At 43.7% G+C, this 25,298-nt stretch overlaps 1 protein-coding gene across 1 annotated transcript in view; it reads left to right on the top strand.

Moving 5' to 3' along the window:
• Window positions 1–24,196, top strand: part of SPTB (spectrin beta, erythrocytic) — a 131,657-nt gene extending 107,461 nt beyond the window's left edge. The window contains exons 28-37 of the mRNA XM_077262431.1: window positions 7,802–7,940; window positions 14,640–14,724; window positions 15,478–15,674; window positions 16,564–16,661; window positions 17,852–17,921; window positions 19,014–19,285; window positions 20,473–20,646; window positions 21,219–21,261; window positions 21,509–22,095; window positions 22,810–24,196. Coding sequence (XP_077118546.1) covers window positions 7,802–7,940; window positions 14,640–14,724; window positions 15,478–15,674; window positions 16,564–16,661; window positions 17,852–17,921; window positions 19,014–19,285; window positions 20,473–20,646; window positions 21,219–21,261; window positions 21,509–21,670 — 1,240 coding nt within the window. The 3' untranslated portion in view covers window positions 21,671–22,095; window positions 22,810–24,196. The remainder of the gene's footprint in view (window positions 1–7,801; window positions 7,941–14,639; window positions 14,725–15,477; window positions 15,675–16,563; window positions 16,662–17,851; window positions 17,922–19,013; window positions 19,286–20,472; window positions 20,647–21,218; window positions 21,262–21,508; window positions 22,096–22,809) is intronic.
• The last annotated feature ends 1,102 nt before the right edge of the window (window positions 24,197–25,298 follow it).

The following is a 25,298-nucleotide window of genomic DNA, read 5'->3' on the forward strand; positions in this document are numbered from 1 at the left end:
GATGTTAAGTTCAGGGTCTGCGGTCAGTACAGGTACCACCTTCTCCAGAGTACGTCTCATGCTGCTCCTAGGCCACCAGATCATAACAGTACAACTGGCCAACAATGAGTTAATTGCATCTCAGAAGAAGGAAAGGAAAGTGCTGAGCCATTTTTTTTTCTGTAGTCTGTTGTGCCTTTTCTTTCCTCTTTACCTCTGGGTGGTTCAGGCGTTTGGCGCTGGTATGGATGTTCAGGGATTGGCTTCTCGTGTGAACCAGCTTGCTGCTAGAGTACAGGGTATTTCCGATTATATCGTTCAGACTCCGGTTTTAGAGCCTAGAATTCCAACTCCTGATTTGTTTTTTGGGGACAGGTCCAAATTTTTGAGCTTTAAAAATAACTGTAAACTGTTTTTAGCTCTGAAACCCTGTTCCTCTGGTGATCCCATCCAGCAGGTTAAAATAGTCATCTCTCTGCTGCGCGGTGACCCTCAGGATTGGGCGTTCTCCCTGGAAGCTGGAAATCCTGCTTTGCTTAATGTAGACACCTTTTTTCAAGCGCTAGGGTTATTGTATGATGAACCTAATTCAGTGGATCATGCTGAGAAGACCTTGTTGGCCCTGTCTCAGGGTCAAGAAGCAGCAGAATTATATTGCCAGAAATTTAGAAAATGGTCTGTGCTGACTAGATGGAATGAGGATGCCTTGGCTGCAATTTTCAGAAAGGGTCTTTCGGAATCTGTTAAAGATGTTATGGTGGGGTTTCCCACGCCTGCTGGTCTGAGTGATTCTATGTCTCTGGCCATTCAGATTGATCAGCGCTTGCGCGAGCGCAGAGTTGTGCGCGCTGTGGCGTTGTCTTCCGAGCGGAGTTCTGAGCCTATGCAGTGTGATAGGATTGTGTCTAGAGCTGAACGACAAGGATTCAGACGTCAGAATAGGTTATGTTTTTACTGCGGCGATTCTGCTCATGTTATTTCTGATTGCCCTAAGCGTACTAAGAGAATCGCTAGTTCTGTTACCATCAGTACTGTACAACCTAAATTTCTGTTATCTGTGACCCTGATCTGCTCATTATCGTCATTTTCTGTCATGGCATTTGTGGATTCAGGCGCCGCTTTAAACTTAATGGACTTAGAATTTGCCAGACGTTGTGGGTTCCCTTTGCAGCCTTTGCAGAGTCCTATTCCTTTGAGGGGCATTGATGCTACACCGCTGGCTAAAAATAAACCTCAGTTTTGGACACAGCTGACCATGTGTATGGCGCCAGCTCATCAGGAAGATTGTTGTTTTCTGGTGTTGCATAATTTGCATGATGCTATTGTGCTGGGTTTCCCATGGTTACAGGTGCATAATCCGGTATTAGATTGGAAATCTATGTCTGTGACTAGTTGGGGTTGTCAGGGGGTTCATGGTGACGTTCCTTTGATGTCAATTACCTCCTCCCCCTCTTCTGAAATTCCTGAGTTTTTGTCAGATTTCCAGGATGTATTTGATGAGCCCAAGTCCAGTTCCCTTCCACCGCATAGGGACTGTGATTGTGCTATCGACTTGATTCCAGGTTGTAAGTTCCCTAAGGGCCGACTTTTTAACCTGTCTGTGCCAGAACATGTCGCCATGCGGAGTTATGTTAAGGAATCTTTGGAGAAGGGGCATATTCGGCCATCTTCTTCACCATTGGGAGCAGGTTTTTTTTTTTGTTGCCAAGAAGGATGGCTCCTTGAGACCCTGTATTGATTATCGCCTCTTGAATAAGATCACGGTCAAATTCCAATACCCTTTGCCTTTGCTTTCTGATTTGTTTGCTAGGATTAAGGGGGCTAGTTGGTTCACTAAGATTGACCTTCGAGGGGCATATAATCTTGTTCGTATTAAGCAGGGTGACGAATGGAAAACTGCGTTTAATACGCTCGAAGGCCATTTTGAATATCTTGTGATGCCATTCGGGCTCTCTAATGCCCCATCTGTGTTTCAGTCCTTCATGCATGATATATTTCGGAATTATCTTGATAAATTCATGATTGTATATTTGGATGATATTTTGATTTTTTCAGATGATTGGGAGTCTCATGTGAAACAAGTCAGGATGGTATTTCAGATCCTTCGTGATAATGCTTTGTTCGTGAAGGGGTCTAAGTGCCTCTTTGGAGTACAGAAGGTTTCTTTTTGGGCTTCATTTTTTCTCCCTCATCTATAGAAATGGAACTGGATAAGGTTCAGGCCATTCAGGATTGGATCCAGCCCACTTCTGTGAAGAGCCTTCAGAAATTTTTGGGCTTTGCTAATTTTTATCGCCGTTTCATTGCCAACTTCTCCAGTGTGGTTAAACCCCTGACCGATTTGACGAAGAAGGGCGCTGATGTGGCGAATTGGTCCTCTGCGGCTGTTTCTGCCTTTCAGGAGCTTAAACGCCGATTTACTTCTGCCCCTGTGTTGCGTCAGCCGGATGTCTCCCTTCCATTTCAGGTTGAGGTTGACGCTTCTGAGATTGGGGCAGGGGCCGTTTTGTCTCAGAGGAATTCTGATGGTTCCTTGTTGAAACCGTGTGCCTTCTTTTCTCGAAAGTTTTCGCCTGCGGAACGCAATTATGATGTCGGCAATCGTGAGTTGTTGGCTATGAAGTGGGCATTTGAGGAGTGGCGTCATTGGCTTGAAGGGGGGGCCAAGCACCGTATTGTGGTCTTGACTGATCATAAGAATCTGATTTACCTCGAGTCTGCCAAACGGCTGAATCCTAGACAGGCCCGATGGTCCCTGTTTTTCTCCCGTTTTGATTTTGTGGTCTCGTACCTTCCGGGTTCTAAGAATGTTAACGCAGATGCCCTCTCTAGGAGCTTTTTGCCTGATTCTCCTGGGGTCCTTGAGCCGGTCGGCATTCTGAAGGAAGGGGTGATTCTTTCTGCCATCTCCCCTGATTTATGACGGGCTCTTCAGGAGTTTCAGGCTGATAAACCTGATCGCTGTCCAGTGGGGAAACTGTTTGTTCCTGACAGATGGACTAGTAAAGTGATTTCTGAGGTTCATTGTTCTGTGTTGGCTGGCCATCCTGGGATTTTTGGTACCAGAGATTTGGTTGGTAGGTCCTTTTGGTGGCCTTCTTTGTCACGGGATGTGCGTTCTTTTGTGCAGTCCTGTGGGACTTGTGCGCGGGCCAAGCCCTGCTGTTCCCGCGCTAGTGGGTTGCTTTTGCCTTTGCCGGTCCCTGAGAGGCCTTGGACGCATATTTCTATGGATTTTATTTCAGATCTTCCGGTTTCCCAGAGGATGTCGGTTATCTGGGTGGTTTGTGACCGGTTTTCTAAGATGGTTCATTTGGTACCTTTGCCTAAATTGCCTTCCTCTTCTGATTTGGTTCCGTTGTTTTTTCAGCATGTGGTTCGTTTGCATGGCATTCCGGAGAATATTGTGTCCGACAGAGGTTCTCAGTTTGTTTCTAGGTTTTGGCGAGCCTTTTGTGCTAGGCTGGGCATTGATTTGTCTTTTTCTTCCGCGTTTCATCCTCAGACAAATGGCCAAACCGAGCGAACTAATCAGACTTTGGAAACTTATTTGAGATGCTTTGTGTCTGCTGATCAGGACGATTGGGTGGCTTTCTTGCCATTGGCCGAATTTGCCCTTAATAATCGGGCTAGTTCTGCTACCTTGGTTTCACCCTTCTTTTGCAATTCTGGTTTTCATCCTTGTTTTTCTTTGGGGCAGGTTGAGCCTTCTGATTGTCCTGGGGTGGACTCTGTGGTTGACAGGTTGCAGCAGATTTGGGCTCATGTTGTGGACAATTTGGTGTTGTCTCAGGAGGAGATGATTGGCCTCGGGGAGACCAAAACATCCAACACCGCGGAGACACCATCACGTGTTTCTCAACGCAGTGATCCAGAACACTGCCCCCATCCCTTATGGGAAATATGCAAATGCGTGTAGGATAGCTGCAGAGACACCATCACGTGTTTCTCAACACAAGCAGTGAATAGCCAGGCCTTTCCCCGGGAAGGAACAACCACGGGAAGGGCAGCATCCAATAAAGGAAAACATCCAATACAGGAAAACCACCTATGCCAAGCATGGTATCCATCCACAGACAGCTGTTTCGGGGTGTTTGCCCCTCATCAGTGTGGAGTAGGAATCTGGCTATTAGGAGCAGTGCCTAGTAAAAGGCTGTAAAGGCACAGATGATTGGCCTCGGGGAGACCAAAACATCCAACACCACGGAGACACCATCACGTGTCTCCTAATAGCCAGATTCCTACTCCACACTGATGAGGGGCAAACACCCCGAAACAGCTGTCTGTGGATGGATACCATGCTTGGCATAGGTGGTTTTCCTGTATTGGATGTTTTCCTTTATTGGATGCTGCCCTTCCCGTGGTTGTTCCTTCCCGGGGAAAGGCCTGGTTATTCACTGCTTGCGTTGAGAAACACGTGATGGTGTCTCCGCAGCTATCCTACATGCATTTGTCTCAGGAGGAGGCTCAGCGTTTTGCTAACCGTCGTCGGTGTGTTGGTTCCCGGCTTGGGGTTGGGATTTGGTCTGGTTGTCTTCGCGTCATGTTCCTATGAAGGTTTCTTCCCTTAAGTTCAAGCCTCGGTTTATTGGTCCTTATAGGATTTCTGAGATTGTCAATCCGGTGTCTTTTCGTTTGGCCCTTCCGGCCTCTTTTTCCATCCATAATGTTTTTCATAGATCTTTGTTGCGGAAATATGTGGTGCCTGTTGTTCCCTCTGTTGATCCTCCTGCCCCGGTGTTGGTTGATGGGGAGTTGGAGTATGTGGTTGAGAAGATTTTGGATTCTCGTTTTTCGAGGCGGAGGTTTCAGTATCTTGTCAAATGGAAGGGTTATGGCCAGGAGGATAATTCTTGGGTTGTTGCATCCGATGTTCATGCTGACGATTTGGTTCGTGCCTTTCATTTGGCTCGTCCTGATCGGCCTGGGGGCTCTGGTGAGGGTTCGGTAACCCCTCCTCAAGGGGGGGGGTACTGTTGTGAATTCTGCTCTTGGGCTCCCTCCGGTGGTTATAAGTGGTAGCGCTGCTGTCTTTGGATCGCAGCATTCATCAGGTGTGCCCACTTATTGCAATTCTGACTGGGCTATGTAGTCTTGCTTGACCCTTTAGTTAGTGCCAGTTGTCCATTGCTTCCTGGAGGATTCACTTCCCTGCCTGGTCTCTCTTGCTTGCTGTTCATTTCAACAAAGATAAGTTCTGGCTTTGTTTTTTGCAGTCCACATGCTGTGGGCCTGATCGTTCAAGTTATTTTCCATGTTTTGTCTTGTCCAGCTTGGTCTGTATAAGGAATTGTTCAGCCAAGCTGGTATCTCTGGAGATGCAGATATACCCTCCTTGTCTTTAGTTAGATGTGGAGATTTTGTATTTTCTGTGGTGGATATTTTTCTAGTGTTTTAATACTGACCGCATAGTACTCTGTCCTATCCTTTCTATTTAGGTAGAAGTGGCCTCCTTTGCTAAATTCTGATTTCAGTCTGCGTATGTTATTTCCCTCTCCTCTCACAGTCAATATTTGTGGGGGGCTGTCTATCCTTTGGGGATTTTCTCTGAGGCAAGATAGTTTTCCCTTTTCTATCTCTAGGGGTAATTAGTCCTCCGGCTGTGTCGAGATGTCTAGGGAGTGCTAGGTACATTCCACGGCTACTTCTAGTTGCGGTGTTAAGTTCAGGGTCTGCGGTCAGTACAGGTACCACCTTATCCAGAGTACGTCTCATGCTGCTCCTAGGCCACCAGATCATAACAGTATACATAATAAAAACAAGTACAATAATCTTAAACAATACAAGTCATAACTGGTACAGGAGGAGAGAGGACCCTGCCCGCGAAGGCTCACAATCTACAAGGGATGGGTGAGAATACAGTAGGTGAGGATAGAGCTGGTCATGCAGCGGTTTGGTCGATCGGTGGTTACTGCAGGTTGTAGGCTTGTCGGAAGAGGTGGTTATAATTGGTTATAATGTTGTTAATGAAAAGATTGATTAGTTCACCTTGTTACATGCGTGCACAGGAGAAAATGCTTAGAGCACAGAGAATGTACAAATCCCAGGGTCAATATCCAGATTCCAATATGCAGAAAAAAATGGAGTCTAGCAGTCCGCAAAAACAAAAATCCACTATTAATTTTAAATCTATTAAAAATCAAGGAAACATTTTTTTGGCCCAAAAGATAAATCACACTTGCATATTTCAAGCTGATAACAACTTTTATCAATTCACAAGTCCATAGTTTGGAAGTTGATTTTAAGATCTAAGGGTATAATTTCTCCTCGTGGAGAGTGACATGCAGTGTAAGGCGACTCTCCTCTGAGAAATTAAATATGCAAATTGCCCCTTCAGAGAGAAAGAGGAATCAATATCAACCCTATTTTAATGGCTTATTTTTTTCTTATGGCCTCCATCAAAGCAGTTTGGTGTAATTACTTATCTAAGGGTGTCCGCCTCCAGAGTACTTTGAAGTGGCCCTCCAACAGTGGAGCATTTATATGTTCTGGTTGGGGAGTGGGAGTAAAGGTACCTTCACAGGAAGCAACGCTGCAGCGATAGCGACAACGATGCCGATCGCTGCAGCGTCGCTGTTTGATCGCTGGAGAGCTGTCACACAGACCGCTCTCCAGCGACCAACGATGCCGAGGTCCCCGGGTAACTAGGGTAAACATCGGGTTACTAAGCGCAGGGCCGCGCTTAGTAACCCGATGCTTACCCTGGTTACCAGCGTAAAAGTAAAAAAAACAAACAGTACATACTCACCTGCGCGTCCCCCAGCGTCTGCTTCCTGACACTGACTGAGCTCCGGCCCTAACAGCACAGCGGTGACGTCACCGCTGTGCTTTCACTTTCACTTTAGGGCCGGCGCTCAGTAAGTGTCAGGAAGCAGACGGCAGGGGACGCGCAGGTGAGCATGTACTGTTTATTTTTTTTACTTTTACGCTGGTAACCAGGGTAAACATCGGGTTACTAAGCGCGGCCCTGCGCTTGGTAACCCGATGTTTACCCTGGTTACCAGTGTAAAACATCGCTGGTATCGTTGCTTTTGCTTTCAAACACAACGATACACAGCGATCGGACGACCAAATAAAGTTCTGGACTTTATTTAGCGACCAGCGACATCACAGCAGGATCCTGATCGCTGCTGCGTGTCAAACGAAACGATATCGCTAGCGAGGACGCTGCAACGTCACGCATCGCTAGCGATGTCGTTTCGTGTGAAGGTACCTTTAGGTTCATCATCGGTTCATCTCCACTGAGTATGATAGAATCAGGCATATTAATTAAACTTACCCAGCCTGATACTTGTGTGTCACTAAGGCTACTTTCACACTAGCGTCGGGAACAACCCGTCGCTGTGCGTCGGGCCGACGTTCCCGACGCTAGCGTGGTCTCCGCCGCACAACGGGGGCAGCGGATGCATTTTTCCAACGCATCCGCTGCCCCATTGTGAGGTGCGGGGAAGTGCGGGGAGGTGGGGGCGGAGTTCCGGCAGAGTTCCGGCCGCGCATGCGCGGTCGGAAAAAGCGGACCGTCGTGAGCAAAAAACGTTACATGTAGCATTTTTTGCTCCCGACGGTCCGCCACTGCACGACGCATTCGTCGCACGACGGGTGCGATGTGTGGCAATCCGTCACAATGCGTCGCTTCATGTTAATCAATGGCGAAAAAACGCATCCTGCAAACACTTTTGCAGGATGCGTTTTTTCGGCAAAACGACGCATTGTGACGGAATGCAGTTAACGCTAGTGTGAAAGTAGCCTAACAGGTATATTTAACCATTAGCAAACAATGTGTTATTATTATTATTTATGTACTTTTTATTTTGATTGACAGAGATGTGTCGTCTGTCGAATTCTTAATAAAACACCACCAGGAACTGAGGGCTGAAATTGAAGCCAGGAACACCACTTATGACAGCTGTGTTGGGCTAGGTGAAACTCTTCTGGCTCGTAATCACCCGGATTCAGAAGAGGTAAAATCCTAAAATGTTTTATTTTTTAATCAGATTTTTTTTTATTTCACTTTTTTCTATTGTACATTTATTAGAACAAATAAAGCAATATAATATACGTTCAAAATGAAACCAAACACCCTCTCTGTCTCTTCCGCCATAACATATATGCTTTGAAGAACATTTTGTATCTCCTAACAACAAGTCATTGACAGTCCTAGTAAATCTCCCGTACCTATTTGACTAATGTCTGCCAGCCCGGTGTAAACAGGATATGTGCTGCCGATAACATGATGTTATATGAGGACAGAACATTTTATAGGCATTGTATGGCGGCATTGTGTTGTATGGTGAAGTAGAGAGAGCTTCTGGAGCGCCCGCCAGGGCCGTGGGGATACTCTGTACCAGGCCGGTTCTTAAAGGGATGTGTCATGGCAGTGGTGACCCGATCCGTGGCTCCAGGCGTCCAATAAAAGAGTCAATGAAATTAAAGGGGAATAAAGTTTATAGGGGAAAAGGGGAATTGTTCATGATGCCACCCATGGTGTTCGGTCAATATGGCCGACGCTGCAGGTCAGATCCACTTAGTCCATGAGCCGGGCCAGATATCGGTACCACCCGGAGTGACTAATTTTCTTTGGTATTTTTAGGTAGATGCATGACTGTAGTTTATTTTTTGATATGATAGCCCTTACATATACGTAGCTTATTAACCCCTTCAGCCCTAGGCCTATTTGTACCCAAGTGCCTAAGCCAATCTGACCTGTGCCACTTCATGGGCTAATAACTTTGGAACGCTTTCACCTATCCAAGCCATTCTGAGATTGTTTTCTCGTGACATATTGTACTTCACGTCAGTGCTAAATGGGAGTCAATATATTTTACCTTTCTATATAAAAAAATGCTAAATATTCGGAAATTTTGGAAAAATCGGCAATTTTTTAACTTTGAAATTCTCTGCTTTTTACAAAAATACTGATACCCCCCATAATAGTTATTAATTTACACTCCCCACATGTTTACTTCATATTGGCATCATTTTGAAAATGAAACCTTATTGTTTTACGACGTAATAGGGCTTATAGTTTTATGCGCAATTTTTCACATTTACAGCAAAACCCACTTTTCAAAGGACCAAGTCACTTCTGAAGTCACTTTAAGGGGCTTACATAACAGAAACCACCCATAAATTACCCCATTTTGCAAACTACACCCCTCAAGCTGTTCAAAACTCATTTTTAAAAACTGTTAACCCTTTAGGTGTTCCACAGGAATTTTAGCAGAATGAAGGCGAAATTTCAAAATTTCATTTTTTTTCCAGATATTACATTGTAATCCAATTTTACCTGCAACCTAGCAAGGGTTAACGGCAAACCCAAACTTGGTTACCCTAATTCTGCAGTTTATAGAAACACCCCACATGTACTCGTAAACTAAAGTATGGGCACACAGCACAGCTCAACACGGAAGGAGCGCTATGTGGTTTTTGGGTGGCGGATTCACTGGAAGAAATCTAGGGGGCCATGTCACATTTGAAGGCTGCCTGAGGTACCCCCACAGTGGAAACCCCAAAAAGTGACCCTATTTTGGAAACTACACCCCCAAGGAATCTTTTAGGGGGTATAGTGACCACTTTGACCCAACCAGTGTTTCACAGTAGTTGGAAACACTTGGTTGAGAAAATGGAAAAAGTGCATTTTTTACATGAAGGTGTCATTTTAGGCTCATTTTTTTATTTTTAAGAGGTGTACCAGCAAAAAATGCACCCCACTATTTGTTCACCAATCTCTCCCGAACACAACAACACCCGATATGTTGTCGTACACTGCAGTATTGGGGAACGGCAGGCCTCGGAAGGGAAGGAGCGCCAAATGACTTTTGGAGTGCAAATTTTACTGGAAGAAATCTAGGGGGCTATGTCACATTTGAAGACACCCTGAGGTGCCCCAACACACGCACACACACTGACACATACACGTTCTGTGCTGAACAGGACTCTCCGGTCTTCTCTGCAGAGCTCCTATCTCCCTCTGTAGAGGCTGACACCTCCCAGGCAGAGCAGTGAGACTACACAAGCTGGTCTATGAAGCACTTATGAGGCTTGCTTGGAAAAACTTCCTTCCATGGCTAGAAGAAAACCATGCAAGGGACCTTCACCATCTGGATGAAACACTGAAGAACATCACAAACTTTCGCATCAGTGTGTCGCAGGGATCCTTCGAAAAGCTCTTGGATAATGAATCTTGCACACTTACCCTGAAGCTCTTTCAAGTTTATCTTGAGACCCTCAGAAATGAACAACTCTCAGCATTCTGGATGTCATACTTGGACATGGTCGAGACCATGCTGGCCCTGGTTCGAGCTTCAAGAGAAGGCAACTGGATGCTTCACCTAGGAGCAATCCGACAGATGATACCATGGTGTTTTGCCTATGACAAGGTCAACTATGCCCGATACCTAACCTATTACTATGCCACAATGTCTCGGCTGCCCATAGAACACCCAGAGGTCCATGAATACTTCATGCAAGGTGGCTTTTCGGTCCAGATCGGTAGCAAGAATCCTTTTGGACGAATTCCTGTGGACCAGACCATTGAAGAGACAATCAACAAAGACACCCAGACACCAGGGGGCACAAAAGGCTTCAGCCTCAAAGTTGGAGCTGTTTCCAGGTTCTACCTGACATCAGAGTACCGCAGTATGTACTTGAGGCAGCTGAGGGCCCTGGTAGGCCAACAATATACTGACTTCAGCCATTCAGACCTACAGGTGTCTAGGATTAGAAGAGATGAAGCCGATGTCCAATCTTTCGTTCAACTGCTGGAGACAGGTTGGGTGAACCCCTTCAACAAAGAGCATAATGGTGAACTTATCAGTTTGTCAACAGCGACTGTAGCACCACCAGATGTAGCCAAAGACCTTCAAGGGGCATACAGTATAGGAGAGGATGCATATCAAACATTCAAGGATGAGCGTTTGGGTACCGATAAGCCAACTACATTGTTTCATGACAAGATGACGAAGAACAAACTTAAAACGTTCTCTAACATCCAAATGAAGACACGCAGACAAGGTCTTGGCAAGGAGGTAATTTTGAAGGCTGACAGAAACCTATTTGGCCAGATGATACTTGTAGCTGAGAACAGAAAGCTACAAATGAGTGATGTCTTGACTCATCCCCTGGGTCCATTGCCATGGGCACTTGCCAATGGTGATGGGTCTATCCGCAAGACCAACAAGGCTGCCCTCGCAAGGGAGTTGGAGAGGAATGCTCGTCCTGCAGAAGTGATCCCCGAGCCCTCTGCAACCATCATTGATGGGATGAGCCTGGTTCAGAAACTGAAGGGAAACAATGCAACATTTGGCCAGCTAGCAGGCACAGCAATGAGTCGCGCTATCCATGAGGGTGCTAAGAGCAAGCGCATTGATATTGTCTTTGACGTCTACAAGGAGACATCCATCAAAGATACAGAAAGAGTCAACAGATATGAAGGCACAGGGATCCATTTCAAGAACATTCAACATGGGCACAACATCCAGCAGTGGAAAAAGCTTCTAAGTAGTTCCTCCAACAAGGCAAGTCTCATAAAGTTTCTGGTAGAAGAATGGAAGGCGAAACACCACAGGGAGAAGCTTGAGGAGAAGGAGCTGTATGTCACATGTGAGCAGCTCTGCTTTAAGATCACCAAAGAACAGTGGGAAGAGGCTGCTGACCTTAAGTCAAATCAAGAAGAAGCAGACAAACGCCTCCTTCTCCATGCTCTTCATGCAGCAGAATCTGGTTACAAGTCGGTCATCATCACTTCGGAGGATACTGATGTCATGGTCCTGTGTCTGGGCATGTGCCACAAAATCCCATCCCACCTGTTCCAGAAATGCGGTACACAGAACCGGACAAGATTCCTGGATATCACCACTCTGAGCCGAACATTGGGAGGCAGCGTATGTGATTCATTGATTGGTATGCATGCATTTACAGGCTGTGACACCGTCAGTGCATTCGCTGGCCGTGGGAAGATGACGACACTCAAGCAGTTGAAGATGAACAAGACATACCAGGATGCCTTTCAGGAAGTTGGTCGTTCATGGGAAGTGTCTACCGAACTTTTTGAGAAGTTACAGGAAATCACCTGCCACATGTACCTGCCAACTACCCAAACAACTGAGGTAAACAGGCTCCGTTATCAGCTGTTCTGTGCCAGACGTGGAGTGGTAGAGTCAAGTCAACTCCCTCCTTGCCAGGACTGCCTTTTCATGCATGCACTGCGTGCAAACTACCAGGCTGCGATCTGGAGGAGAAGTCTGCAGAGCCAGCCATGGGTTGCAAACCCAACAGACTGCGGTTGGATGATAGATAACGACGGAAAGCTTGTTGTCAAGTGGATGCAAGGGGCACCAGCACCAGAAGCTATTATACAGCTACTGTCCTGCAAGTGTGTGCGGTCATGTGAACTTCCTCAGTGTACTTGCCTCAGCAATGGCCTGAAGTGCACAGACATGTGCAGATTACAGACATGCCAGAACAAGGGTACTGAAGACGAGCCAGTAGAACAACAGTCAGATTCAGAGTCCGATGTTGAAGATATTATGGAGTAACATATATATATATATATATATATATATATATATATATATATATATATATATATATATATATATATATATATATATATATATATATATATATGCACATGACATGTTCAGTGTGTATTTACATAACTTGGATTAAATTTTGTTACAAATACTACATCTAGTCACTCCGGGTGGTACCGATATCGTCATATTTGGTTCTTGGCTCATGCTAAAATTCCTGTGGAACACCTAAAGGGTTAACAGTTTTTAAAAATGAGTTTTGAACAGCTTGAGGGGTGTAGTTTGCAAAATGGGGTAATTTATGGGTGGTTTCTGTTATGTAAGCCCCTTAAAGTGACTTCAGAAGTGACTTGGTCCTTTGAAAAGTGGGTTTTGCTGTAAATGTGAAAAATTGCGCATAAAACTATAAGCCCTATTACGTCGTAAAACAATAAGGTTTCATTTTCAAAATGATGCCAATATGAAGTAAACATGTGGGGAGTGTAAATTAATAACTATTATGGGGGGTATCAGTATTTTTGTAAAAAGCAGAGAATTTCAAAGTTAAAAAATTGCCGATTTTTCCAAAATTTCCGAATATTTAGCATTTTTTTATATAGAAAGGTAAAATATATTGACTCCCATTTAGCACTGACGTGAAGTACAATATGTCACGAGAAAACAATCTCAGAATGGCTTGGATAGGTGAAAGCGTTCCAAAGTTATTAGCCCATGAAGTGGCACAGGTCAGATTGGCTTAGGCACTTGGGTACAAATAGGCCTAGGGCTGAAGGGGTTAATAAGCTACGTATATGTAAGGGCTATCATATCAAAAAATAAACTACAGACATGCATCTACCTAAAAATACCAAAGAGAATTAGTCACTCCGCTTGGTACCGATATCGTCAAATTTGGTTCTTGGCTCATGGACTAACTGGGGCAGTTGGTGAGGTAGCAACGATGTTTCAGCTCTCCAGGGCAGATATAGGTGTTAATTGTGATGATGGTGGTTGTGGTAGTTGTAATGCAGGGCAAGTGACGCAGGAATAATTCAGAGGACACAGCTGGGTGCAGTTTTCAACGCTTTACTCACAGTTCTGCAGATTACTGTCTCCAGCCGTGTGCTGTGTCCTCCGGGTCTGTGGTCCAGCCAACCCCCAGATGATTTGGGGTACACTGTTCCAGGACTCCTCTCTTATGTTCCTTTCCTGGCCGTCTCGCTGCGCTGGCTCCCACCTCTCCTGCCTTGCACCTTCACACACAGTGTCCCAAGCCAGCAGCCGCTAACCTTGTCGGGTGACGTACTCTGAGTCCCCTTGGTCCTATGTGGCTGCCTTTTCAGCGAATATGTGTGGATGTGGCACTTACACATACCACAGCCTCCGGCTTGCTAGCTGAGCCTTGTAGTTCTCCACTAGTCTTGGGGGCCGGTTCCCCCCCTGCGACCTGGTCCCTCCACCCAACTCTGGTGGGCGTGGATGCGGGCCCCACGGGTGGATTCCTCACTACCTGTGCTCCTAGGACCCCTTCTTTCTATAGCTTCCCCGTTCTCTAGCTCCCTCTCTCTGGGAGCTCCTTTCTGCACGTCTCACTCCTTCTCCTTCCTCTCTCTGACTGACTTCTCACAAGTTCTTCCCCTATCTACGTGCTCCACCCACACCCTCTACCTAATAACCCTCTCCAGACTGGGATGAGGCCATCCTCCCTAAGGGTATGCCCAGGTGCCCTGACTGGAGTGTTGAGGTGTTGGATGCTGGTGTTAGAGTCCTGGGTAGTGCCCCTCTCCTTACCTGAGAATGGGATACCACACCTCTGGATGAGGTGCAGTACCTCTGTGGCGACCGGATCTCAGGGGCGCCACAATTAACATCAATATAACTAATCTGAGCAATAGTTGAGTAACTTTGTGAATACATTACTTAACTTGTACTGATTCTGTACTATGGCCCACAGCTGCATTCATAATACTGAATGCTACAGATTTGTGAGTTCTGCTTTGGGATGTAATACAGGCTTTGGCGTCCAAAAAGAAATGTTTACTATATTTGGTATATTTATTTTTATTGTTTGTCTACTCCAACAAGTATTTTTTATGTCATATAGTAAGTACATGCGCTCCTCTGAGATATTATCCTGTAATCCATTAGATAAAGGAAAAGCTGAGAGAACTCGCTGAAAGAAGGGCCGAGATGATGGAGAAATGGGACAAGCGATGGGAATGGCTCAATATTTGTAAGTAAACCCAGGCCGCCACCTAGAGGTCAGATAGAAAATTATTAAAAACACAGGCCACCACCTAGAGGTCAAATAGAAAATTATGAAACACAGGCCGCCACCTAGAGGTCAGATAGAAAATTATTAAAAACACAGGCCGCCACCTAGAGGTCAAATAGAAAATTATGAAACACAGGCCGCCACCTAGAGGTCAGATAGAAAATTATTAAAAACACAGGCCGCCACCTAGAGGTCAAATAGAAAATTATGAAACACAGGCCGCCACCTAGAGGTCAGATAGAAAATTATCACTGAGCGGGAATTACGGTAACTTGCACCTCGTTGTGGGAGTTCTTTCACAGAACTTTCATCGTTAGTAAAGGTTAACTTTGGTAAAAGTTCTCTTTTTTTTAATTTAGCAAGCAGTCAGTGACTTTGCACTCTCAGTTCATAGACTTCACAAGAGACCTGCCCTCATGCCTGGATCCGTAAGGTCTCATTTTTGTGGACAATCATATTGAGTTGGCATTTATGCCAGAATATTATAATGTTTGAGCGTCTTCAGGATAGCGTCCTGCATATCAGTCACATTTTGGAGTATATCAGATTTCTTCTTTTGGCACTATTGTCTGACGTGACCGTAAGCAATCATTGTCTGTATACCTTCGCCTCCACTGAAAAGTGTACTTGGCTATTGGATAACCTATATGAATATGGCCAATGATATTCTACATGTAAAGGTTAGTAATATCTTTATGTTGTTCTTTTTAGTGCTGGAAGTTTGTCAGTTTGCAAGAGATGCCTCCATGGCGGAAGCCTGGCTAATAGCCAAAGAGCCTTACTTATTGACCACACATGTTGGAAATAGTGTCGATGATGTGGAGAAGTTATTAAAAAAGCATGAAGCCTTTGAGAAGTCTACAGCGACATGGGAAGAAAGATTTGCAGCACTTGAGAGGTTAACTACGGTGCGTCTGTAACATAATACACTGCAACGCCGCAGCAGCTGCTTGTGGTCCAGTTCGCTGGACCCCTGTGATTGAATTAAAGTAGAATCTAAGACCCTCAACTATATATACCGTACATATACAAATACACATACACATAGTATACATACTGTATTTATATATATTGAATTAAGAAAAAACGTCTTAAATGATCCATAAATATCAACAAAGAACAAATGCAAAAATACATTTATATATAACACATGCATATATATGTATACTATATATATATGTACATACTGTATATACACACGCGCCACATATACCGTATATGAATATATAAAACACACATATATGATTACCATCCATCTCTCGTGTCTCCCCTTTTTCCTCATAGTTTGTAATCTTGTGAGCAGGGCCCTCATTCCTATGGGTATCGGCTTTGATCTGTGTTTATTGTTATGCTGTAAAGTCTACTGTCTGTACAAGTCCCCTCTATAATGTAAAGCGCTGCGGAATATGTTGGCGCTATATAAATAAAAAATATTAGATATATATACATACACACACACAAGGACACACATACATATATATATATATACAACACACAAACATATGTACAGTATATGTATATATATATATATATATATATATATATATATAATATTTGTTCCTCATTGATATTTATGGATTATTTAATTATTTCTTCATTTGATTTCTTGCATATAGACCATGCCTTCATTTCGTCAGGCCCCTAACCGTAGCATATGGTGGTCTTCATCTGTGATGTATTACTGTATTCTGTAGCTTCATTAGTGACAGGTGCTGGTGTCAGCAATTATATTGCGTTATCGCTCTACTTTTCACCAACCCTGAACGGCACACTTATTATACTCTTTCTCCTTCTCAGTTGGAACTGTTGGAAATACGCAGATACCAGGAGGCCAAGCTGCAGCGAATGGCTCTGGGAGCTGATGTTGAAATGAGAGAAGTCCAGGCAGAAATTCAGTAAGATGGAAAATAAAACTGGAAGGAGTTGCTGCATAAACAACATTCATCCATAACTGTTTGCTTGGAATGTTGCTGGTCGGATAACCCACCGGCCACAAGAACGGGAGTTCTAACTTCCCTTGTTTGAATAGAGTGGTGGTGATCGTGTCTATAGGAGTGATGGTCTCGCAGTACCACTCCCATAGACCAATAGAAGTCAATGAAGCAGTGGTCTTGCATGTGCACTACCTCTATATTCCCATACAGGACTTTAGGACCCTCGTTCTAACGATTGATGGAAGTCCCAGCAATCAAATCCCAAGGGATCATACATTTATTACCTCTCCTGTGGATATTGAGATATGCCTTTTAATTTTAAAATGATTATTGCCAACTTCATAAATGGGTATTGTTGGATAGTGCTTGAAAATACAAGTAATTTTTCAATTTACTGCTTACTAAAATTTTCAACCGTTCTTGAGATAGTCACACTAATTTATAGCTCATTAACGTGGAGACAGACCACTTCTGCTAGACAGAGGATGTAAATTGCTCTTTTCTATAGAGCTTGCAAGCCTTGTTTTGAAGCTGTGCAGGATCGCTGGCGCTCACAATTACCTCCTAATCCCAGCCAGCTTCAGCACAGTGCTTACAAATGAAACAACAGCAGTGGTCGGTCTCCTAGGCAACAAACAGTAAAGAAAAGTGTTAATATCTCAAATGACTGCAAGTTTTCATAAACAGTAAATTGCAAAACTGCTTAAATTTAGAAGAACTATCCAAAAATATCCCTCTATCAAGATGGGGATTAACCCTTTAAGATGCTATTGTGATCTACCTAGTTTTCAAAGCTGGTTTTAGACAATAATTTCCACTTGTATGATTGCTCGTGAACTTACTTATGCAGTGGAATAAGTCCTATTGTTATATAATCATGTATTGGTTTAGTCACACGTTTCCCTCTAGCATATTTCTAATTTTTTCTAAATGGATAAACCAAGCTATATAAAGAAATGTATAGATAGCAGTGTGCATCTTCCCCAGCAATAATCGCTGACTCCTGGACATTTCTGAAGCTGGAGATAGATAGATTACATTTTATTATTTTTTTTATTATGGATATAGATGCAAATGAACAGATTATGATCTCATTGTTCTTAGTAGTAATAATCCGGAAATTAATGCTGTTCATATGATTTTAATCCCAGTATTCAACCAAAAGAAGAAAGAGAATATCTAGACCCCATTCCTGGCCCCACAACCGCGGAGGTGGAAGAGGTGAGCTGCGACATATTGGTCTCCCTTCAAACTGAACTTGGGTCTTACCTGGTACAGATGTGTGTCCAAACTTTTAAATTAAATTAACTCAGCATTTTCCTTTGTACTAGTGATAATTTAGTGATGAGCGAACGTGCTCGGATAAGGTGTTATCTCAGCATGCTCGGGTGCAAACCGAGTGACTTCGAAAAGTATGTTCCAGTCCCCGCGGCTGCATGTCTCACCACTGTTCGACAGCCTCAACACATTGCGACAAAAGCCTCAGTTTTCTTGCCTTAGCTTAAAAACCACAACCAAAAGAAAAAGCAATGTGTGAGCGCAGCCTCCACATCAGTCTTTGATCAGATTAGTTTCCATGTCATTGAGATAACAGGCATGTAAACAATCCCAAAAAAGCGTCCATTTTTATTTTGCAACTTTTAATCTGTTTATAATCTCAGTGCTGCTTTATTTCTATAATTGTAGGAAATATTCATGTTGTACCAAATAACAAAATGTGTTCTGCAACATTTACCCAATGTGTGTAAACTCACTCTGCAAGTTAGTCCCAAGATGTCTAGACGCTCGGATACAGTCTCCTTTACCCGTAATTTGTTGTCACATGCAAGTGTTGCTTCTGTCGTGTTCAGACTGGCAGAAAGCCTACAAAGCTGACCGCTACATATCTCTGCGTTAAGGAAAAAATACATTGGTACTGAGCCAAGAAGTTAGACAATGTCTATGAAAATTACAAACTTTATTATGTAAGTAAATGAGGGTAAAAGCAGGAGTATATAAAGCGTCACGAGGACAATAGGAAGACATAAAGCTGATAGTAGACACCGATATCGATAAGAACATAATAAAAGCCATATAAATTAAACAAAGGGATACAGTAAAGGGTTATGGCAAGATGTTATATGTCTAACAGTAATAAAATACTTGATGTACATTTTTACTAGTCCATTGTCTTGCAGCCATACTGATTTTATCCTTTCTTCAAAAGTTCTGTATTTTCAGGCAGTCATTTTCCTGAATACTGTCTTCAATAATTAATGATTGTGCACTGATCATATGAAATTTATGCCGTGTGTCTCTTATATTGTGATGTAGGAAAAAGAAGTAACAGAACATGAATGGAGGAGAAGAGAGGATATTATGATGGAGACACAAGCAACAGTCGAAGAGGTGAAGACAACCATAGAGGAGCAAGAGACCGAGCACACATGGCCGACAGATTACAGTGTATTACACCCAACAGTGATTGTAACAGAAGAGGTTTCCACTCTTCCTACAAGTCTGTCTTCTTCTATCGGTATTCAGATGCAAGGAAACTTACAAAGGAAACATGACCTAGAAGGACCACTGAAGAAAGCACAAAGCAGGTACTATCGGCTTCCATAATATGGTGAGGGTGACGGTACAAGTCCAGTTTCTTCAGAGCAATTAGGGTATGTTTCCTCATTCAGGAAACGCTGCGTGTTTGACGCTGCACAGAGCCGCAGCGTCAAACACGCAGGGTCCAGATGTTACAGCATAGTGGAGGGGATTTTATGAAAGGGGTAACACGCACCCGGCGGCCCTGCGATTCCGGACATGCTGCGCGTCTTTTAAGATCGCATGTCCGTGTACCTTGCGGCGACGCTGCGCCGCCGCAAGGTATATCACAGGGCCCTATGTATGGGGTGCGAAGATGCCGGATGTGTGCAATGAACACATCCGGCATCATCGCGTCACAGAAGGGGGCGGAGCTTAGGGCGGAGCGGGTTTGCCGCTCCGTCCAAACTGCCGGCCATCCTGAAGGTGGACACGTACACTTATATGATTATGCTTGGCCTCGATACATAGAATATATTATATTACTGTTGTCTTTTTGGAGGCTCAGGCAGTCTTAGATGGTTCACCCTCAATGCTATCATTTATTCTCTAGTAACTTTTGCATTGTATAAGTATATACTGGTGCTGCCACGCTGCAGACACATCACAGCATTGTGTAAGTGAGCAACCTGTAAGTCGGCACAAGTTGGGGTTGTTTTTTTTTTTTTAAACCCTCATTCATTTGCACTATACTGCAATGTGATATGAGCATGCAGCTGTGTGACCTGTGTCGCAGCCACAGCCACCGTGTAGCCCCAGCTTAAATCTAGTGCACATCCTCAGAAGAAATCTTAAAGGGGTTGTCCAGACTTGGGGTTCAAGTCTACAGTCACTCAATGTGACTGCAAATTTTACAATCATCACAGCGCTGAATGTGTGCCGATGCTGGGTAGCAGGCGGGAACGTGACGGCAAGTATTCGATTTGCATACATGTGGTCACATGCTAACTAGAAGTTCACGGCCTTGCTCAATGCAAGTTGCAAGCCAACTGAGCGAGAGCGGGCACGTCTAGTCGGAATGTGGCCTGAAGTATGCAAATTGTACCGGAGAATCATGACAACGCACACAGTGAGGATTCACATAGAGTGACTACAGACTTGAGCCCCAAGCCTGGACAACTTTAGCCAGTTCTTGGATGAGATCTGCTGATTTTTATAGTAATTTTTTGTCAATTTGTATTTATCTTTTCTACAGGACCTGGAACAATGTCTTCTGCGTGCTAAAGGATAATGACTTATTTTTTTACAAAGATGTCAAAAGTTTTTCCCTGGACGAAACTTTACAAGGCGAAGAGCCACTGTTCCTGGGCAGTGCATCTTGCGAAGCGGTGGTGGACTATAAAAAGAAAAAGCATGTTTTCAGGCTAAGGTAAACTACTAAATGATATACTGACCCCGTATACCACTATAGAGAATGAATAATCTCCCATCACAGCGTCAATAAAATGTATCGCTTGTGTCACTCCGGTCCGTCTTTAGCGCTGTTCGCTTGTGCATGCACCAATGCTACGCTGCCAGAATTTCGGGTGATCAACCACCACTCAAGTGAGTCTTGCAGTCATTACGTTCTGTCCACCATTCTTGTGGCTGCTGGAGCCGAGCTTTGGCCCAATTGGTGACGTCTGCTAGCGCAGTACTTGGCCACAGCTCAGTGATTGGCTGCAGCAGTCGTAGAAATGATGGATTGCATTTCACTGTAGGACCAGCAGGGACCTCTAGTGGCAGCACCATGGAGGATTTAATAGGTACTGTAAGTAACGGTTATTTTTTTTATTTTATAACATTCCCTGCTCTTGGGAAAATTTTGGAAAAACCTCTTGAATGTAACTAGTAATTGGCAAATTGTAGGTCCGTGTTCACATTGATTATTTTTTAGTTTTAAGATTTTGAACCAACAGACGAATAAATAAAATGAAGTAAAAAGCTTATTTTATTTTCCAGGCTGAGTGATGGCAATGAGTGGCTCTTCCAAGGAAAAGATGAAGTAAGTAGCGTAGATTAATGTGTATCTGTTCTACAACAATTGCCCAGAAGATGTTATTAGTCGTTAGAAAGGTGCAATGAAAGCATGCCCTCTTTTTTTCTGGGGTCTCCATTCGAAATGCATCTGTCTCATGATAAGAGATTATTCTCTAATGTGCAGAAGATAAGTGATTTTCGCAATATTTGCTGTAATACCTCCTGTGCGTATTTGGAACAGTTACTTATAATCTCATTTTTGCCAATTTTAGGCTGATCGTCAAACCTGGATTGACGTTCTCAGAACCTCGATTGCTGAGACATCTGATCAAAAACCAAAGTCTAAAAGTCTGCCTCAACCTTCCACGTCTACCACAGAGGGCAAGCCGGAGAAAAAGGAAAAAAGATTTAGTCTCTTCCCATCAAAAAAATAGTATTTAAGGAACCCAAGCCAAGTACTGTCTTATTTCTCACAGGAAACCGTCTGAGCACTACAGTTCCTGGAAGGGGTCAGTTCGTGACCACCCGAAATCACACCACTGTCTACGCACAGTACAAGCAAGCATTTTTGGACCAAACCAATTCACTAGAAACCACCACTTTAATATCACTCTTTTCAAAGAATTGATGGATTGGTTTAGTTTCAGAATGTGGCATGCTTCCACTTTTAATGGTGGATATCGATCTAGGCACTTACACAGGTGCTCCTACAAATACATATATTTTCTTCTTGTCTGCAGCAGTGAATGGATTATTTTAGTTTGCATGCCTTTTGATAAGATTTTACTTGACAATTTTTTACCAAAATTAATGCTACTTGATTGGGCCAGCAAGTGTCTTGTATGGGGTCGTTAGCAGGGTGGATTGATTTAAATCACGCCGATTTAAATCATGATTTAAATCACGATTTAAATCAAAAGATTTTTTTCTATTTAAATCGGATCGATTTAAATCATGATTTTAATCATGATTTAAATCACTGATTTAAATCAAAAGGTTTTTTTTAATATAAATCACGATTAAAATGAGAAGTGAGAGCAGTGCGCATGTGCGCCCATAGTTACACGGACGAAACTAGGGGCAACGATCTAACGCCAGGGTGAGGGGGGGACCCCAAAGTAAGTAAAATTCTTTTTTGTTTTACTATATGGCAATAGGTAGGTGTTTAAAAGCAGCATGTCTTAATTGTATAAACTATTAATAGCCTCCACATTTTGTTCATACTGCCCCTTTAATTCCACACTTCTAGCTTGGTTTCACTTTTGGTTTAGTTTCTTTTTCCATTCAGTTGACATGCCCAAACTTGTTGGATAGTCAGCATCCTACAGAAACCTCTGGAAGAGCATGGCATTGTGAATGTTACACATATACAGCCTTTATTCTACTGAGTTAAACAACTCAGCTTTATCTCATGATGGAAGAACCTTTGGATGGTAAAATATTTTCCTCAAAAAGCAGTTTATTGAAAAAAATCCGATTTAAATCAAAAAAATCCGATTTAAATCAAAAAAATCCGATTTTTTTGATTTTTTTAAAAAAACATTGATTTTTATCCACCCTGGTCGTTAGTAAGGGGTTGTGCTGTGCCCTGCAGAAAACAGCCTTCAGGCCTTGGATGTCTGGCTTCGCATCGTAAAATGCAGTTATCCTTGAGCGTCCGGCATCATTTCCTTATGTGTAGCAGCCTGTATTGGATGAGATCTTCCTAATAATCCATCTGTGGAAATTCTCTGCCACTTTCTTCACCAGTGACTCAGGAGGTCATTGCAATAGTAGCCATATTCCAATGGCCCTCTGCAAACGCATATGATAGTGGCGTGACATGGGGATTTTTTAGTTACCCCTAAATATATAAGTCAAAGCCTAATACAAAACAGGCGTTGTACTAAAAAAAAATAATAATAATTTTAAAGGAAAAATATCAGCAGGTTTTTGGTATGTAATCTAGGAGCAGCATGATATAAAGACCCTGATTCCAGCAATGTGTCATTTGCTGGACTGTGTGTTGTTGTTTTAATAAAATCAGTGTTTTATCAGCAGCAGATTATCACTACTGGACTAGGTGTCTTGTGCTTCCTAGTCCAACTGCACCCCCACCACTGATTGGCTGTTTTTGGTCAATGCACAGTGAACAGAGAAAGCAGCCAATCGTTGTGAAGGTGGGGTTATGCAGAGCTCCGCCTTCTAAGAACTGCTAGTTCTGCAGCAGAAAAAACTGTGATTGTATCAAAATGACAGCAAGCAGCTCAGTAAGTGACACATCGCTGGAATCGGTGCCTCTGCCCCTACATCGTGCTGCTCTCAGATTACATAACAAAAACCTACTTACAGATTCCCAATAAAAGTATGGCTACTCATAAAAGGAGTCCCGAGTTGACCCCCTTTATTATGTATGTATGCCCAAATAGGACATGTGCACCAGGTTTATCTCTAAAGTGTGGCTGAATGTAAACCTTAATATCTCTGTCTTCATGAATCACAGTTAATGGGGTCTTTTATGTATAAAGAGTTGTTTCATCAGGTTTTCTCCCATAAGATACTGCGAGCAACAAATCGCAAAAACTCCAAACAATTCCAACTTTTAACCATAGGCTTGTCACGGTACCATGTGGGTCACAATGTGACCCCACTCATTGCACTATGCTGTAGCAGCGACATAGTGTAGCCCCCAGCCTAAGGAAGGCCAATCCTAGCAGTTTGACATCCATTATTAATATGGGAATTACCCATTAGGGCTCATGCAGACAAGCCTATAGATTGCATGTGGGCTGTCCGCTTTTTGATCGGATAACGCACGGACAGCGCACTGACCCATGTTATTAAATAAGGATGGTCCAGATGAACGATTTTCTTCTCTGCCCGACTGTCCGTGAGACGAATATGGCAGCGAGCACTACTTACATATATCAGATGAGGCTGCTCCATTCAAGTCTAAGGGTGCTTTAAAAAAATAAAAATAACAGATCCCAAACAGAACATCCATGTGACCTCCGAATTTTACAGATACATTTCTATTATAAACCTAGGAAACCATATGTTCCTGGCTGCTTTCGCAGTTTGTTTTCTATGATTTTCGGGACCTGCGATGTTAGTGCACAGGTGTAAAATTTGGACACGCTATGTGGATGACGCAGGACATCAATCAAAGCCGGAGGATGGTGATTTGGAAAACAGGAGGCGCAAACAACACAGCGATGACACCATTCAGACCGGACCGTAGTTCAGTGTTTACACCCATCCTCCGAACTTGTAATAACTAATCGGTCGGACCCCCACGGTCTGATGACCCATCTCGAGCATAGGTTATGAATACGTTCTGACCATCCAACCCCTCTTATCTATGCCAGATCCATATGGTCTTAGCTCCTACAAACCAACTCGGCAAATAATGCAGAAGTCTGTTAATTATTTTATCTTTATACCTACTAAAATTTCAGGAAACCTAATAATAACTTGCAATACGGAAGGAAAAAATAGTATTAATGCGCGGCAAACCCTTTGGGTGTGTGTTAATGACTAGTGATATGCGAATGTGCTCGGACAAGGCGTTATCTGAGCATGCTCGGGTGCTAACAGAGTGACTTCAGCGTGCTCGAATAATATGTCCGATTCACCGCAGCTGCATGTCTCATGGCCTTTAGACAGCCGCAACACATGTGGGGAATCCCTGTTTGTTAGGCTGTCCCTCCATGTGTTGCTGTTGCCTAACAGACGTGAGACATGCAGCCGTGGGGACGCAAACATATTTTTCGAGCACGCCGAAGTCACTCGGATAACACCTTATCCGGGCACGCTCACTCATTACTTATAATGAGGCTTTTCCTGATCTAGTTGTAGACTGATCTGCTTGAGGGCTGTCCCACACGTCCAGATAATTCCGGTACCGGAATAAATCGGTACCGGAGTTATCCGTGTCCGTGTGCCTGGGAACTCACGGAGGCCATACCTGCGGCACACGTGTGCCGCCCGTATGGCGAGTGGGTACCACACGGAGCGTGTGGTACCCACTCTGCATGGTGCTGAAGCTGCGATTCATATCATCCCTGCAGCAACGTTTGCTGC

The sequence above is a fragment of the Ranitomeya variabilis genome, chromosome 1, assembly GCF_051348905.1.
Source record: "Ranitomeya variabilis isolate aRanVar5 chromosome 1, aRanVar5.hap1, whole genome shotgun sequence".
Classification (NCBI taxonomy): domain Eukaryota; kingdom Metazoa; phylum Chordata; class Amphibia; order Anura; family Dendrobatidae; genus Ranitomeya; species Ranitomeya variabilis.